This window comes from Podarcis bocagei, assembly GCF_964188305.1.
Source record: "Podarcis bocagei genome assembly, chromosome: 15".
NCBI lineage: Eukaryota > Metazoa > Chordata > Lepidosauria > Squamata > Lacertidae > Podarcis > Podarcis bocagei.
In genome coordinates, this window is record NC_138141.1 from 9,839,321 (window position 1) to 9,857,564 (window position 18,244).

Genomic DNA, 18,244 nt, shown 5'->3' on the forward strand with positions numbered 1-18,244 from the left:
GCTCCAGATGGTGATGAACCTATGACCAAAAAAATGGGTGAAATCATGCCAAAGTCATATTTTGTTCTGCCAACTTGAATCAAAATGGTGCCTGGCATCCTATCATTGACAAAGATTGCCACCCCCACCTCTGGAATGCTTGATTTGGTTGTGGTGACAGTATCTTGAGATGTGGTCGAATCTATGCCAGAAGGCTGGTGAAGTCATGCTAAAATCAGGTTTCAGTCCATCATCTTGTTTCAAAATGGTGCCCTAAATCCAAACATTGGCAAATACTACCACCTCTTCACCTCAGGAACCCTCATGCTGAGTTTGGCGATAGTATATGAAGTGGCATCCAAATCCAAAGAGAGCAGAGGAACAAACAGACAAACAAACCACGTCCCACAATATTTATTTCTATCCCAAATTTCATCCAATGAGCTCAGGGTTATGTATTTTAACCTTTTAATATTTTGTTGGAAACCGCCCAGAGTGGCTGGGGAAGCCCAGCCAGATGGGCGGGGTATAAATAAATTATTATTATTATTATTATTATTATTATTATTATTATTATTATTATTATTTTTACATAGAACTCTGGTCTCCCTGGTCTCAGTCCAAGAATCTAACCATTAAACCACACTGACATGGGAATTCATAATAAAAAAAATCCCTTCCAGTAGCACCTTAAAGACTAACTAAGTTAGTTCTTGGTATGAGCTTTCGTGTGCATACACACTTCTTCAGATACACTGAAACAGAAGTTGCCAGATCCTTCTATATAGTGAGAAGGTGGGGAGGGGTATTACTCAGAAGGGTGGTGGGAATGGGAGATTGGCAGATAGCTGAGATGAGCCTGTTGACGACTCTTAACGACTGCAATAGGTCTTACAGGAAAAGGCAAGGGGTGAGAAGGTGAAAAATGGCTTAGTCATGTATAATGAGATAAGAATCCAATGTCTCTGTTCAGACCAGGTCTCTCCATGGTTTTGAGTTTGGTAATGAGTTGCAATTCAGCAGCTTCTCTTTCCAGTCTATTTCTGAAATTCCTTTGTAGTAAAACAGCTACTTTGAGATCTTGTATAGAATGTCCTGGGAGATTGAAGTGTTCTCCTACTGGTTTCTCTGTTTTGTGATTCTTGATGTCAGATTTATGTCCGTTTATTCTTTGGCGTAAGGTTTGGCCTGTTTGTCCAATATAGAGAGCTGAAGGACACTGTTGGCATTTGATGGCATACACAATGTATGTGTATCTGAAGTGTATCTTCAGTGTATCTGAAGAAGTGTGCATGCACACGAAAGCTCATACCAAGAACTAACTTAGTTGGTCTTTAAGGTGCTACTGGAAGGGATTTTTTTATTTTGACTATGGCAGACCAACACGGCTACCTATCTGTAATGGGAATTCATATCAGCCTGTAAACAATAATGAATCACTTTCCCTCTCTTCTCCAGTGTTAAACAGTTCTGTCTCTCATTTGAAGACCAGACAGTTTTTGTTGACCTCTTCTTCAACTTATTCTTCCTCTTTTACTTTGGATTGCGGGTAAGAAATATTTTTCTTTTATAAATTAATAGGGAAACTCATGGCCATGCATAAATGAATGTGCAGTTGTTAGAATAACATATGGCAAAACTGAGGAGATATATCTCCCCCAACACTCTCAGTAGCAGGTGAAGTACTAAACTCCCCCCCCCCCGGTGAAAAGTCACGTCATGAAATGCATGATGGGAGACATCTGTCAGCAGTGCTGGCCCACCCACGAAGCAGGGTGAAGTGACTGCCTCAGGTGGTCAGATCCACAGGGGCAACAGATTCTGCTTCTGCCACTCTGGTGGCAGTGACATCTGCAGCCTGCTCCTTGGAGGCCAGGTATTCTGCCTCCCCAGCAGTCGCCCACCCAAGCTGCCTCTGCTGCAGCCTCTCAGTGACCAGGAGGTGCTGCTGGTCTCATCCCACCCAGAGGAAAGAAATAACAGAGGCTGCCCTGCAAAGGGACAGCTGCCCTAGAACCTCATCAATGTGATCAGGAGCCCAGTTCATCCACAGCTCATGTGAAAGAACCTGTGCAAATGAAGCCAGCCTCTGTATAATTGGGAACCCCCTTTGGCTTCATACACACACACACACACACACACACACACACACACACACACATGTATATGCTTTATTGTTCAAAATTGCATATGTACATCAAAGACATAAAGGTAAAGGTAAAGGGACCCCTGACCATTAGGTCCAGTCGTGACCGACTCTGGGGTTGCAGCGCTCATCTCACTTTATTGGCCGAGGAAGCCAGCGTACAGCTTTCAGGTCATGTGGCCAGCATGACTAAGCCACTTCTGGCGAACCAGAGCAGCGCACGGAAATGCCGTTTACCTTCCCACCAGAGCGGTACCTATTTATCTACTTGCACTTTGATATGCTTTTGAACTGCTAGGTTGGAAGAACAGGGACCAAGCAACGGGAGCTCACCCCATCGCGGGGATTCAAACCGCCGACCTTCTGATCAGCAAGCCCTAGGATCAGTGGTTTAACCCACAGTGCCACCCGCGTCCCTGGTGGGAAAGTAGTCCAGCTTATATCTGAGCCAATCCCCAATGTAAGCCACAATGAACCTCACACATCACTAACTGAAATAACAAACTGAACCTGCAACATAAAGTTACAGTTTGGAGTGCCATACCCAGGGTACTGCTAGGTTGGAAGAACAGGGACCGAGCAACAGGAGCTCACCCCATCACGGGGATTTGAACCACTGACCTTCAGATCGGCAAGTCCTAGGCTCTGTGGTTTAACCCACAGTGCCACCCGCGTCCCCCATCAAAGACATATCTTCCTTATTTTGCATATGTCAGTTTTGTCAAAATGAAAATCCAACAAAAGAATGGGCAGTTTGAAAGCATGCAGTGCAAGTAGATAAATAGGTACCACTCTGGCGGGAAGGTAAACGGCGTTTCCGTGCACTGCTCTGGTTCACCAGAAGCAGCTTAGTCATGCTGGCTACATGACCCAGAAGTTGTACGCCAGCTCTCTCTGCCAGTAAAGTGAGATGAGCGCCACAACCCCAGAGTCTTCCAAGACTGGACCTAACTGCCAGGGGTCCCTTTACCTTTACACTATATTTAGTACATATTTTGACTTCTCATCCTTTCCCAATTTTTCCACTCTAATAAACCTATTGCCTCAATATATTAGTCATGAAATAATAATTTTCATACATATATAAATCTGTTTTCTCCCTTTTAACCTACATTACTTGCAGAGGTTTCTCAAAGGCTGCTACCAATTTCAGATTGCAACAATTATCCTTTAAATATCTCCTTAGAGGTTCCCAGTTTGAAATGAACTCCTGTTTTGACTTATCTTTTATCTTTTCTGAGAGACTGTCTAATTCAGCATAGTCTACTAGCTTTAGATTTACGAAAGCTACTAATTTAGAAAGCTACTAGATTTAGATCTACTAGCTTTCAGATTTAGTGGGAATTTTGTCATTCTTCCAATGTTTTGCTATAAGTATCCTTGTGGCAGTGGTGGCACACAGAAAGACTTTTCTTATCTTCCTAACAATGTCTGGACCTGGAATGTCCAATAAAAATGATTCTAGTTTCTTCAGAAAAGATGCATTTAACATTGTTTTGAGCTCTCTCTATATATATCATTCCAAAAGGTCTTAATCTTTTTACACACCCACCACATGTGGAGGAGAGTTCCACCTGGTTCTCCACATCTCCAACATGTATTTGGAACATTTTGTACATTTTGGAAAGCTTACAGGGGGTTAAATACAATCAATATAGCATCTTTTAGAGGTTCTCCCTTAATGTAAAACATGTCGTAAATTTCCAATTAGCTTTCCATAGATGAGGAACCACTTCTGGACTTTTTGTGTGAAAAAGAAAATGAATACGCAATATTTGGGCTGGGAGATTGAGATAATACTGGTTTATAGAAAGTAGAATAGTTTCATGTTATCGTGGGGCAAATGCTTTGAATAATTCTTTTTATATAACTTACAGGGGGAGAATCAGAAACGCTTTTTCTTTTCTTTCCCAAAATTTATCTCCCCATTTTCAGACCACCTTAGGTCAACCAGATGTTTTTTAGATTAAATGGCTGGTGGCAGATGTTGATAAATGCATCAGTTATAGGGTGGCACTTTTTGCTCAAGCAGCAAGAAAGGGCAACCTTTATGGATAGTGCAACTGTCAAACCCTAAGGATGCTGACCAGAAGGAATGTTTTTTTAAAAAAATAAAAAATCTGGAAATTGTAGATTTGTCTTGGTCCAGTGCATGCAACGTCTTTCATTCTGAAGCTGTGTGATTTGTGCTTATATTGTATTGTGATGGCCATTAACCATAAACAATAAAAATCTATTGGAATAATTCTTGTTATATAAATAACAAGGGGAGAATTGGAATTTCTTTTCTTTTCTTTTCTTTTCTTTTCTTTTCTTTCTTTCTTTCTCTTTCTTTCTTTCTTTTTTTCTTTCTTCTCCCTCTCTCCCTCTGCCCCTTTATCTTGTTGAATCAGGAAAAAGCTTTATGGCAATAAATAAATAAATGGTGGAAAAATGAAAATAGATTCAATTTCTCCCCCATTCCTAGCCGGAAATCACCATCATAAGAATTTTATTATTTGTACCCCACCTGTCAGGCTTTGGAGAATGGCTTCCTCCCCCCTTTAGACAAGCAGCAGCAGAACAAAGCATTTAGAGACCCCTACCAGTTTAAGAGTGTTTAATGATCACAGCAAAAGAACACAGCAGCCATTCTCGGAGCTAAGGTGCTCCCAATTAAGTTTTCCTCCTCCTCCCCCGCAAGTCACCGTCACTTCCCCTTCTTGCAACCTGATCTCGCAACCATTGAGCCTTCTGCATAGCAACCTTATCAGCTCTCCTTGCCTTTGGAGAGATAGGCTGGGCACTCTCTAGAGAGGGGGAGTCAGTTATCTCTCTCTCTTCCTATTCTGCTTCTTCTAACTGTTTCACACTCAGCTCTGCCCAGCTGCTGTTTTCCGAACCATGTCCCTCTGCAAACCAATTCTCTAAATCTATACTGCTCCACTGTTCCTGAGCAGCTTCAGGATCCTGGTAAAGAGCAGGAAGAGGGGGAGGTTCTCACCATTCCTCTTCAGAGTTGTAATCCTCAGTCTGCTCTCTGACACTGCCCATCTGACTAGGTTATCCCCGCCACTCTGGGCAGCTTCCAGCATATACAGTGGTACCTTGGGTTACATACACTTCAGCTTACAGAAGCTTCAGGTTACACCACTAACCCAGAAATAGTACCTCGGGTTAAGAACTTTGCTTCAGAATGAGAACAGAAATTGCGCAGCGGCAGCAGGAGGCCCCATTAGCTAAAGTGGTGCTTCAGGTTAAGAACAGTTTCAGGTTAAGAACGGACCTTGAGAACGAATTAAGTTCTTAACCTGAGGTACCACTGTACAAAAAGTAGAGGATAGGTCAAGGATGCAGGATTCAGTATAATAACCTTCTCTGTACTAGCTTTTCATATGAAGGGCTAATATCTGAAGCGAAATGGTGGGTGATCATCAGCTGGCAAGCAGGCAAGAAGAAAGGCTTTGAACAGCAACTTCACCCAGTCCCCCTCCCTGAAATGGTGTACATAGCTAGTTTGGGAGGATGGATATTGGATGACTGGGTGGGCGGAAAGACAGCTAGACAGATATGGTCCTTGTGTCATCTGATTTTGTGCAGTTTTTCTAGTTCTTTGCAGCAAGTGACAAGTTGACCTTCTGGGTTGAACTCAATTCCATTGTGGACTTCTTCACCATTACTCCGGTCTGTATCTCTTTCTATTTAGGAAGAAACTGGCTTGGTGAGTACACCAGTATTTCCATTAACTTGCATAGAAAACAGCATAAATTCCCAAGAAAGACTGAGGTAGGGAAAATACCACTCAGTCTCTCTCACTCACACACCAAGGACCCTCTTACCCCAAGGACGGTTGACTGGAGCAAGCTTCTGTCCCCATGAGGGATATGGCAGGCTTCTCCTTTCCACAAATTGCTGTAACTGGAGTGCTCTGAGAACATAATTGTTGTGGTTAAAAGTTAGATCTGCCCATCAAACCTAAAGAACCCCCTTCCCTGTCAAGCTCTGAGCATTTCCTCAATCTGTTTGGTTTTGTTTTTCAGTAGGGAAAAACCACAGGATTTGAGGGAGGAGGCGAAGCAACCTGCTCCGGTACCCGGAGCAGCGCACGTCCCAGGGGGTGTGGCATGCATCCCAGTGGGTGTGGCATGCCACCTGTGGGGGCGTGGCACACGTCCTGGGGGGTGTGGTGCACATTCAGAGGGGTGCGTGCCATTTTGTCACCCCAGGGTGACACCCCCCCTTTGGAATGGCACCCGGAGCAGACACACCCCGCCCCCACCTTGGAACACCCCTGTGTGAGGGACAACTGAAGCCCCGGGTTACTCAAAAGCTTAGGCTTTCCCTGCTCCAACTTTGGATGCCTTTTTAATAGTGCAGCGCAACACAGAAATATGTGAACTTTCTGAAAATCAGCCCAATTGACCTTGTATTTCAGGATACGAAAGGAACTGATGCACATACTGCTAAATGACACTGTAATTAGCTATGAAATACTACCAAATACTCAGTACATGCATACTGACCATCAAATACTACCAACTCTTCTCCTCAAAACCCTGTTTCCATCAGGAGCCATTGCTATACTCTAGTAGTCCACCTCACTGAGTTCAGTAGGACTTACACCTAGGTAAGGAAGCTTAGGCTTTCAACCTAAGCGTAGCAGACCAGATAATAACAGGGGTTATGCACAAATGCTCACCAATACAAGGACATTTCCCCCCGCTCACAAAGCCTCACTCTGCATCCTTTCCTGTAGGTTTACGTTTCTTGCGAGCACTCAGACTGATGGAACTTCCCAAAATTTTACAGTTTCTCCAGATTACGACGACTGCGTAAGTCAGACTCGCATCATACCACCTTTGTCAATAACAAATTGTCGCTGGTTTTTTGTGTTTTTTGTTGTTGTTGAATATATGCCTTATGGTAATTTAAGGACTTAAAAGGTAAAGGGACCCCTGACCATTAGGTCAGGACTTAATTTAAGGACTTAATTTAATTTAATTTAATTAATTTTAATTTAAGGACTTAAGAGGTATCTAAAACGATTTGCACATAACAAATAGGAGCCTACACAACACAAAACACTGTTCCTGTATGTAGGTTTTATTTTATTTTATTTTTATCTTATATTTTGGAAATGTACATCCAGGGTTTTCTTCCTTTAAATTTTTTGGGGGCCCCAAGGGAGTGGGGCCCTAAGCTATAGCTAGTTTAGCTTATACGTAAATCCGGCACTGGAGAGACAGCACAAAACCAAAGATAAATCAGTGGAGGTTTGACTAAGGACTCCTACTTCCTCCTCCCTCCCTCTCTCCTTCCTTGGAGGTTTGTAAGCAGGGGTTGGATGGCCATCTGTCATGGATGCTTTAGCTGAGTTTCCTGCAGATTGTAGGGGGTTGGTCTAGATGACCCTTGATGTCCCTTCCAACTCTACAATTCTACAATTCTATGATTCTAACTTCTCCAGCAGTCAGGGGCCAGTTAGAGTGTTTCATCCTTGGAGTTCTGTAGATCCAATTAAATTCCACACTGTGCTTGTGGAATGTCCTCCTGACATCACCATGAATCCTGTATAGAGAACTCGTTATCTGAGGCTGTATACACACAACATTTAATTCTCAGTATCAATGGAGACTACCTTCTATGTAGTCCGCACACAGTCCTGATCTGATGTATATTTTGCCCTTCAAAAGTGCTTTTTGGGAAACTGGTCTCATTCCAAAAATAAAAGCTCAAAGCTCATTGCAGGTGACTTCTGCATTACACCGCAGTTTGTCCTGGCTACAGGTGTGTGTTTGAACACACATGTGCCCAATGGCATTGCACATAGGTGTATGCCAATATCACAATCCCCATTTCCTTCTTGGTTCACCTGGATAGCAAGAATCTAGAATCAAATTAGATTAAAAGCAGCATGTTGAAGATGAGCATGGATGGTTCCTGGGACTGGCACAAGCCTGAGACTGGTCCAAGATTAGCCAACAAATTTTCTTGATGAGAGGGGATTTGACCCCCGGTCTCTCAGGCTTTATCCCAACACTCTAATCACTACACTGGCTTTCTAACTGAGTGTGGTTTCTTATGTAGTCAAAAGGGCATCATCCATGAATCAGAGGGTCAGGGAAAGTTTTATGATTTGGGAAACAACAACAGCTTTAGGGGGGAACCCTAAATGGCCCATTGAGGATTGAACATGCTCAGTGATCACAGAATCCTAGCTGAGTGGGGAATGGATGCATAACCTGCGGTAAGGATGGAATGGTATATCCTGGAAGTGGGTATGGCTGGCTTGCTAGAACCCTGCATACGCTGCACTGCAACATTTTGTTACATGTCCTGCATGTCCTTTGGGAGTCCTACTGTGCATTGGTAAAACACCACACACAAAAAGTGTCTTTATTCAAGAGCACACGCAGTTGTATTAATTGCTTCTTTGTAGTTTTTCATCAAAACACAACTGCAGGTTGGTTAAGATTCAATGGATGGGGAGATAAAAAATGAACTGTAGGAACTGAAAGCTATGGCAAAATGTGCTCTGTACAACATATGCAAATTGAAACAGAGCAGTAAAAAAAAAATCTAATGCGTTAGTGCCATTTCGGATGCAATAGCAGAAAACCTGGAACTCTGAAATCTGGAGAGAAATTAAGATAAAGAGGAAAATGGTATTTTGTTGGGAAATTCATGCATACAGTATGTTGTGATTATTGGTGGTTAGTCACTTTGTGTGAACCACAGGCCAAATGGCAGAATGTAAAGCATAATTCATGAATGGATCTATATTTATCTCCAGTTGAATTACCGGTACTTATGATAGTGGTACGGTGCCCAAGTGGGATTCTACCCATCTGAGTAATGTTAGGAGGAATAAGTAGAGATGACTTTGGCACTTTGGCACTCAGGTCATGTCTTCCCTTGCCGCTTTAGCACTGCAGTCAAGCTGTCCAAACTCCTAGCTGTATCTGTCAGCACTTGTCTCACAGCTGCAGGATTTCTTCATTGGGTACGTAAAGCAATGGCTGCAATGGCTCAGGCTTTTAGGTGAAATTATTTTTTTACACAACATTTTTTTCTTCTATTTTAATTAATTTATTCATTATTGTTTTTGTTTCTTGCACAGATCGAAAATTCTGGTGATCCCTGGGCACATACTAAAAATTCCCAAAGCCTGACTTACTTTGATTGCTTATACATGATCATGGTAACCATGTCTACAGTTGGATATGGTGATGTGGTGGTAAAAACCTCCTTAGGGCGTTCATTCATCATTATTTTCATCATTGCTGGCTTGGTAAGAAATTTCTTAGCCCTTTCAGATCTGCTCTACAGTCTTCTTCAGAATCCTGTATCTGAGGACTTTAGTTCTACCTAATTTGATGCATTACAGAACAGCCTTTTTTCATTGGCACCTTTAAGTAGCAATTCTCAAGTGCATAAACCACTATAGTAACTCATTTGCCAAACTGACAGACAGTATGATTGAGGAGGCCACATTGCTGAATAATCTCAAGGGGAGGACTGAGATTCTCAAACAGTTCATAGAATCATAGAATCATAGAATCATAGAGTTGGAAGAGACCACAAGGGCCATCGAGTCCAACCCCCTGCCAAGCAGGAAACACCATCAGAGCACTCCTGACATATGGTTGTCAAGCCTCTGCTTAAAGACCTCCAAAGAAGGAGACCCCACCACACTCCTTGGCAGCAAATTCCATTGTTGAACAGCTTTTACTGTCAGGAAGTTCTTCCTAATGTTTAGGTGGAATCTTCTTTCTTGTAGTTTGGATCCATTGCCCCGTGTCCGCTTCTCTGGAGCAGCAGAAAACAACCTTTCTCCCTCCTCTATGTGACAACCTTTTATATATTTGAACATGGCTATCATATCACCCCTTAACCTCCTCTTCTCCAGGCTAAACATGCCCAGCTCCCTTAGCCGTTCCTCATAAGGCATCGTTTCCAGGCCTTTGACCATTTTGGTTGCCCTCCTCTGGACACGTTCCAGTTTGTCAGTGTCCTTCTTGAATTGTGGTGCCCAGAACTGGACACAGTACTCCAGGTGAGGTCTGACCAGAGCAGAATACAGTGGCACTATTACTTCCCTTGATCTAGATGCTATACTCCTATTGATGCTGCCCAGAATTGCATTGGCTTTTTTAGAGGAAAATTCCCTCCCCCCATTTCCTCAAAACCTTGGTCAGAATTTCTGTCTGAGAAATTTCAGTCCATTAAGTGTGTCAGGTCAATGACATCTTATGTGTACTAGGAAGAGCAGGAAACAGTCTTCTTTTGAATCAGACCAACTCAGCATTGTCTTCACTGACTGGCAGTGACCCACCAGAGTTTCAGGCAGGAGTCTCTTCCCACCCTACCTGGTGCCAGGAGTCAGAGTCAAGCATAGGTTGAAACAGTGTCTGTCCCTTTAATTTCAAAGAAACCAAAACAGTACAGACCTTGTGATCCCAGCAACTCTTCCCAATAGGCCTTACTCCAACGAGGTAGCTGTGAGGACTGAAGCTCCCCACCTTCCCACCACTCTCTAAGGCAGGCTTCCTCAACCTCAGCCCTCCAGATGTTTTTGGCCTACAACTCCCATGATCCCTAGCTAGCAGGACCAATGGTCAGGGATGATGGGAATGGTAGTCTCAAAACATCTGGAGGGCTGAGGTTGAGGAAGCCTGCCCTAAGGCTCCTCCTCTCCAGGGTCTTTCCCAAGCAGCTGCAAACTCCATCTATACACAACCAATCTCTGCTCTGCTCTTTTCATTTCTCTGCATGTCCTAGGAGACCAAGGGGGAGGAGAGCTGGTTGCAGGAAGAGGGGAAATTCCCTGGTTTCTTCCACAGCCTATCTCAACGCTGCCTCTTGGCCAACCTTCTCTCCAGTCTCTGCTGCAGCCTTGGAGTTTGAACTGCTCTCTGCCAAAGTCTCTTCCTCCTCACTAAATCCTGTTACCACTTCTACTTCTGACGCTTCCACCTCCCAATCTGCTCCTTCTTCTCCCTCTGAGCACGCATCGTCGTCCCGCCACCAATCCCCTGGCTCTGAGCCTTCTTCCCCATGGGGGTCCCTTGGGGGTCCCCCAACTGGTGCCTCCCACCACTTCTCAGCATCCAGCCAGCCCGTGATACCTGAAGATTGAACCCAGAGCTTCCTGCATACAAAGTAGATGTTCTACCACTGAGCTGCAGCTCTTCCCAAGACTTCTAAATGTATGGTGAATAATAGCCTCAGTGCTAACATTTATTTTTTTCTTCCTCAAATGTCCTTGGGTTTCCTATTTATTTACTTCAGAATTTTCATCCCGGCATTTCATTTAACTGAGCTTGTATATTTCCATTGTCCTAGATGCTTTTTGCAAATTTGGTGCCTGAAATGGTAGACATTGTTGGAAGCACTAAACTACACAAGGGTTCCTACGTGGGTGTGAAAGGCAGAAAGTGAGTAGATTCAAGTTCTCCTTTATTTTAATTACTAAAACAACAACAGCTCAGAATTAGAAAGTTTATTGTGATTGGTATTGCCTGATCATACTGGCTGCTGTTGAGTAAGAGGTTGTGAGTATTGGTTGCCGGTTCATTTCTGAGCCCAATTCCTGGTACTCCCCTTAATTATAAAGCCCTAAATGACTCAGACCCCAAATATCTGAAAGAACTCCTCCTTCTCTGTGGGTGCTTCTAGGTTGTTCCACCACCCTCATAAGTTTGGGGAGTTGTGGCCAGGGATTGGGCATTTTCTGCGGCAGCTCCTAGGTTGTGGAATTCCCTCCCCACAGAGGTTGTGTCTGGTACCCTCTTTATACTGTACATCTGCTGAAGGCACATCTCCTTTCCCTGGACTTTCACACGTGACATAGGTGTCTTCAGGACCTACCCTCTTCCTGTGACTGTAACCTGCTCTAGATGTTTTAATATTGAATGTTAAATGGTTATAATTCACTCTGGAACCTGCTGGTGAAGGGTAGATGTCAAAAGAATAGCAATTTAGGGCACATAGACAGTGGGATGTCTTTGCACACTTGTGTCTTCTTAAGCGTCCCACTCTACTCTTCTTCCATACAGCATAGGTGTCTGTTGTAAATGGAGGGGAGGGAAAACCATAATCTTTTTCTTTGTATACAGTTTTATTATACATTTATTATCTGAAATGTAAGAGTGCAATAAAACAACTTGCATTCCAAAAGCACTTAGTCCACATTTAAGTTTAGTTGTTCTCTCCCTCCAGCCCATCCATCTCTTCCTTAGAGAATTTTAGGTTTCCCGTGAGCATCGTTTTGCCTTCCCAACACCCTTTCCTAACCGCACGTGGGTGTTTTTTCTTGAATTTTAAAGAGATTTTATAAATAAATAAATAAAGTCAAACTGAGGCAAAATAGAGATGTATAAACAAAATGTTGCTAGGAAGAGGAATCCTTTTGAGCTGCACTGCTGGGATACAATCCTAGAGACATGAATGGTGAAATCCAAAGCCATGCTGAGCTCAAACCAATAGGGCAGAAGCAAAAGGGGTGTGTGTGTGTGCATTTTTCCATATTTTTATCTTTTAGTGCCTCTCCCCACCAATTTTTCCTCCCATTGCTCCCAAACAGAAAGGAAATCAGTATGCCAATTCCAGGGCTGCTGCATTTCCAACTTGTGGTGGAACCACGTCAGGAGAGTGGGAGAGCTGTGGATCCAGTGGTTCTAAGGCCTTTCCAAATCCACCCTGGAATGAAATGATCCATTTTTGTTCTTATCATCCTTGGAACTGACAGTGGATTCAGCAGCAAAGCAAGCCGATCGGGCGTCTGGGGTGACGTACATGCCCTGCACCCAGGGGCGGGGCCAGCCACCTGCGGGGTGGAGCGAGCCGGGGCAGGACACTCCGCGGGGCCTCTGAGGAGTCTGCCTGCCTCCCTACAGCTGAGGGGGGGCGGTGGGCAGACTGTTTGGGCAGCACGGAGCCTGCAAGCGCCCAAGCCACCACGTTACTCCCAGAAGAGACACGTAGCTCGGGCGTGCTGCAGGCCCCGCGGTGAGTGCCACCCGGCATTTTGTCACCTCCCTCAGTGGTGACACCCGGGGCAACCCACCCCCACCGCCCGCCTTCCTCTGCACCTGCATGGATTGACAAATGTGGAGGAGGTTTTCACCCCCACGATGGAGTAGTCTGCAAGGATAGACCTCCTTCTATGCAGGGCACATTGACAGATCCGCAGTATCTCTTGGGTTCTGTGACATCTTTCCAAGGACTATAGGATTGCTCTCTAAATATGTGATATAATGATTATATCATTAGGCGCAACATCATATGAATAAAAAGCCATACATTATATGAATGAAAACATATAATTTCATCAAGATTATTTTTGTGTAGTGTTTTACCAATCTGCAGGTGCACTTTTTGAAAAATCAAAATCTGAGTAAATATCACAGCAAGCAGAAATAGAGTGGGATTCATGAGGAATGCAAAACAGGGTGGATCAAACCAACAGAACGCTAAAGGAATGGAGCAAGGGAAATCTTTTTACCCCTGCTATTTGAAGAAGAAATGCTGTTTTCTCTAAATGAATGTAGATTAGGGCAGTAGAATCTTGCTTTCAAATAATGTTTTCTATGCTCTGGTGCAGCATATAAATCGCAAAGCACTGAAGCATAGTTGAGTCCCAGCCTGACAGCACTACATGCAGATGTTTGGGGGTGGAGCAATGTGAAGTACAGAACTTTAGATTTCAACCTACTTTTGTCCCTTCATTAAATAAAAAAGTACCTTAGATATTGGTTGATAAAACACAATTACTTTTAAAATAGATAAATAGCAAAATCAATCAAATTTAGACAAGGAGCTTCTATATGCCTACTTGGGAGTAATACTCATTTATTCAGTGGGGTATATTTGTGTGTGAACATGCATACATCTCAATTTGCAATATTTGTTGTATTATTATTTTCTTAAGAATTATATACTGCTTAATTAACAAAAGCTTCTAAGCAGACTTCAATATAGATTTGGATTGTCTTGGTGGCAGCTACGTTGGTCTGCAGTTTCCTAATTTGTAGTGTTGTGCTACATTTTCCAGACAAGAAAATGATCTGTGGACATTTCTTCTTCCTGCAGATATATTGTGGTCTGTGGTTATATCACTCTGCACAGCGTAACTACTTTCCTAAGGGACTTTTTAGCCCCAGGCTCAGGGCAGGTTGCCACTGAGATTGTCTTTTTGGGAGAGTAAGTATATCACATTGATTTCAATGGGGGAAAAAATACATACCATCCAGATTCCTGGAGTGGAAATTGCATTAATTCTTGCATCTACTAGCAACACAACCACCATTCTTAAGTACCTTGCATTGTGTGAACATATAATGCTAACCTTCTTTAGTGCTGCACCAAATGTTTTGGGTGCAAGCAAAGCAAAGCACTCAGCAAGTGGGGCTGACTGTCACAATGAAATTGCAGGGGGGGAACCTATCTCTTACTACTTTATTGAGCAAGCAACACAGAAACAGCCAAAACCACTCTCTTACCTATGGATGCATAAAGTATCTGAGCTGGTACCTGAGTAACATTTCATAAGAAGACACAACTGCACAATTCCTGAGACATCCTTAGTTGTTTTGCCACAGGTCAAAGGCCCAACCATAGGGGGACACTCCCTCCACTTATTTTAGCAAGGATCCCTTTTCTGGGTGACTGACAGAAGGAGGTAGGGTTGGAAGTACTTGAGAAATACAAACAAAATACTCTTGGTTAATTTTCAATGGGACCTTGCCTTGCTGAAAGGGAATGATGGGTTTCAACTTTTCAGGATGGGCAAAATTATTACTTGATTTAGTACTTGTTTCACTCTTGTTGCTCCAGCTACACACACACACACACACACACACACACACACACACTTTCTTCCAAGGGTGTTACTGCAGATGTTTAGAACGGTACTGAAAAAGCAAGCATATATTGTTGCACATACCTCAGTATCTGAGTGGTGAGAGACTCCAGGGGTGCCCCAGTGCTTACTCAGGGTTCAGTTTCCTTGGGATGGAGGTCAACTGAGACTATGATGTTTGTAGCATTTATGGTTTTATTTATACACGTGTACAACCTGAGCATAGGATAGAAGGTCTCACAGCATTAACATTCCAACAGACCTTGCCTCCCCATTTGGTTCCTAGCCCCCCAGGCATACACTTAGATTCAGCACAGCCTAGAAAGTCAAGCCTTTCTCACCAGCTTCCAACCCAGTCAAAACTCAAACACCAAAAACAAATTCCTCTGTCCTATTGTCTTCCTTCATCAGATGACCTGGCATCCAGCCAAGTGGGGGTGGCGGGGCAGGCTTCCCTCCTGAAAGCATAATCAGTTGTCACTTTGGCAAGACATCTCTTTAAGATGCTGATGAGGCCAGCCAAGACCATCACCTTCACAAATGAATTGGTTTAACCAGTTCACTAGTAAATTCTAAGCATCGACACAGAATCACAGGCCTATATATATATATGAATATATATATTCATTCTCGGGAATTGATGGACACCTTCATTCTCTCTGCATACATTTCTCCTATCTAGAAGTGATCCAGGTCTGGAACTGGAAACTATATTCAGATGTTATGCTGCATATTCCACTTTCTTCCAAGGTTCTGTGATGAAGACTGAAGATCTGCAGAGAGTTCAGGTAGGACTTCCTCTTCTTATTCACAAACAGAGTCTAATGGGAGAGTGCCTTAGCTGTGAATTCTCTTTTGCAGAACCAAAGGAATGATAGAAATATGGGAAGCTGCATTATACCAAGTCAGACAATTGCTCATCTAGTTCAGCGTTGTCCATACTGCAGCAGTTGAGGTTCCCAATCTTAATTTTGAAATGCCAGAGATGAGTGTGGGACTTTCTGTGTGCCAAGCAGATTTTATACTACTGAGTGACAGCCCTGCTTGTAATTTGCAGGTGTTTACTGAGTTTGAGTTGGAAATAATCTTCCTGCACTAGGAAAGTAACACTCCATTTTGAGTTGATCCCAAGTCCCTGTGAGTCTGGGGCAGAGTTGAAAAGGAATGCAGAATGAGCAGAACTTTCCCCCAATATTTATCCTGCAAAGCTTGAGTAGTAACTATATGAACAGCCAGTAACTAAGAGCTGAAAACTTTATGAGAACCACGGAATAACTTTTGTTCTGATTCCTGCCTAGGCATGAAAAAAACCACTGTCAACTGCCAGAGTGGAAACTGAAACTAAGCCAAAGCATGTGATTTGCTCCTAAGGGGCAATATATACAGTACAGTATATAGTTATTATAGCTATATTGTAGCAGCAGTGGCTGCTGATTCAGTGTAGATGCTTAGCTAGGTGGGTCAATGGTTTCATCCATTATTTGGCAGCTTCTTCTAGTCCAAGGATGAGGAATCTTTGGCCCACCAGATGTTGTTACACACAAACTCCCATCAGCCCCATCCAACAAGAATGGAAGTTGGATTCCAGCAACCTCCAGAATGCCACACATTCCCCATTCCTACCCTATTCTGTTGGGAAACATTCACAATTGCCCACTACAGATATTTGCCCTTGCAACTTACCATTCTCTTTATATGAGTGTTTGTTTCTTTAATGTATTGCTCAATTGAGCTGAATTTGGATCATGTGAACTGATGGAGGGAGGGTCTGGAAGCAGACATTCACACACACACACACACACACACACACACACACACACACACACACAAGTGCTACCACACCCTCCCATTAGGTTGTAGGGGTTGTCAGCCTGAGGCTACTGAGAGGAGCTCTGATGCAGCAGTGAAGCTTAAAATCAAGGAGGAAATTTAGAAAAGCAGAGAAGACCTCAGGCTTCACTCCTGAGAAATAATTTCAATATTTTTGTCCTCCCCTGAAAAAGAAAAGAAAACCACCAAAATGTGCTTTTCCAATTTGCTGCTGCCTGTGAATGGAGTATCAAATTGGAGAGGATTACATTTTTCCCAATCCCTTTTCTTAGTTGATGGTGGGAGGGTTGATAAGGGCAGAGAGCAACTCTTATTTGCGAGTCAGGCTCAGCTCAAATTAGAGCCAGACTTTTATTAACAGCAGTGCTTGTACAAAGGTGAGGCTGCAGTCCTGTTCAGATGTAAGGGTGGACTAAGCCCAGCTGAACACAGATTTACTTTAAAGTAAATATGAATAAGATTAGGCTGCCAGCTTACTTCTAGCCTCCCTTCTCTTCTCTTGTTGGGAAATAGATGGGGAAAGCTGAAGCATGTCTCGTCTTGGCTGACACATGTTCTGCCAACCCCTATATCGAGGATACTACTAACATCATGAGGTAAGACAGGGTTTTTTTGCTGGGGGGGATAGTGTTAAGTATAATAGTTTAATTGTACATTGAAATAGAAAATGATTCTCTACGTATTGCTAAAGTGGTATGGAAATTGCCATAGGAGTTAAAGAAAAGCTCTCTGATGGGTTAGTGTTTAACTGTTCAATTATCTCTGCTCTGCTCTCTCATGTGGTGTTTAACTTTAGATCACATGAAAAGCTTATTCAGTTGCAAACAGCCATTTTGAGGAGAGTTGTTCTTTTTCTGAAAGCCACAGAGGACAAAAGATGGGATAATGATTTCTCTTCAGGAGAACATCGCCTTAGGCTGGAATGCAGGCTACGAGAAGGACAGAGCTTTGTTTTTAACTCTGATGATAGTTATTTTATATTTGTAAGAAGCTGAACCTATACTTACACAAACATGTGATTTTATACAACTTTCTGGATGTAACATTGATTGTTTTGTGTCTGTTTTGGAACAAGTTCTGTTAGTAAAGCTTTGAAACCATAAACCAAAACCATCTTAAAAAATTGTCTTGTAGGTTGCTTATTCTTTTATTTTTTGAATAGGAATAAGCCAGGAAAGACCAGGTGATATGTAGGTTTTCTAGAGCTAAACTCTGCTTTTCAGATTCATTTTTCATGTTGTTATGTAGAGCAGATACAGGCCTAGTGCTAGTACACCTGTGTGTGGAGTGAATCACATTAGATTGCTTGTGGAGAATTACACAGTTGTGAATGCATCTATCTATTTATTTGTAAGGAAAACTCTGAACATAGCCATCTTCTTGATCTACCAATTTTGTTTGCTAAAACCTTACTCTCTGAGAAGAATATTTTTAATGGAGGGCTATTC

The 18,244-nt window shown here is 42.9% G+C and overlaps 1 protein-coding gene across 1 annotated transcript in view; it reads left to right on the top strand.

Moving 5' to 3' along the window:
- KCNU1 (potassium calcium-activated channel subfamily U member 1) overlaps nucleotides 1-18,244 on the top strand; it is an 86,523-nt gene that overhangs the window by 7,542 nt on the left and 60,737 nt on the right. The window contains exons 4-12 of the mRNA XM_081172419.1: nucleotides 1,438-1,528; nucleotides 5,714-5,825; nucleotides 6,861-6,936; nucleotides 9,032-9,107; nucleotides 9,225-9,395; nucleotides 11,450-11,541; nucleotides 14,198-14,308; nucleotides 15,649-15,754; nucleotides 17,310-17,392. Coding sequence (XP_081028545.1) covers nucleotides 1,438-1,528; nucleotides 5,714-5,825; nucleotides 6,861-6,936; nucleotides 9,032-9,107; nucleotides 9,225-9,395; nucleotides 11,450-11,541; nucleotides 14,198-14,308; nucleotides 15,649-15,754; nucleotides 17,310-17,392 — 918 coding nt within the window. The remainder of the gene's footprint in view (nucleotides 1-1,437; nucleotides 1,529-5,713; nucleotides 5,826-6,860; nucleotides 6,937-9,031; nucleotides 9,108-9,224; nucleotides 9,396-11,449; nucleotides 11,542-14,197; nucleotides 14,309-15,648; nucleotides 15,755-17,309; nucleotides 17,393-18,244) is intronic.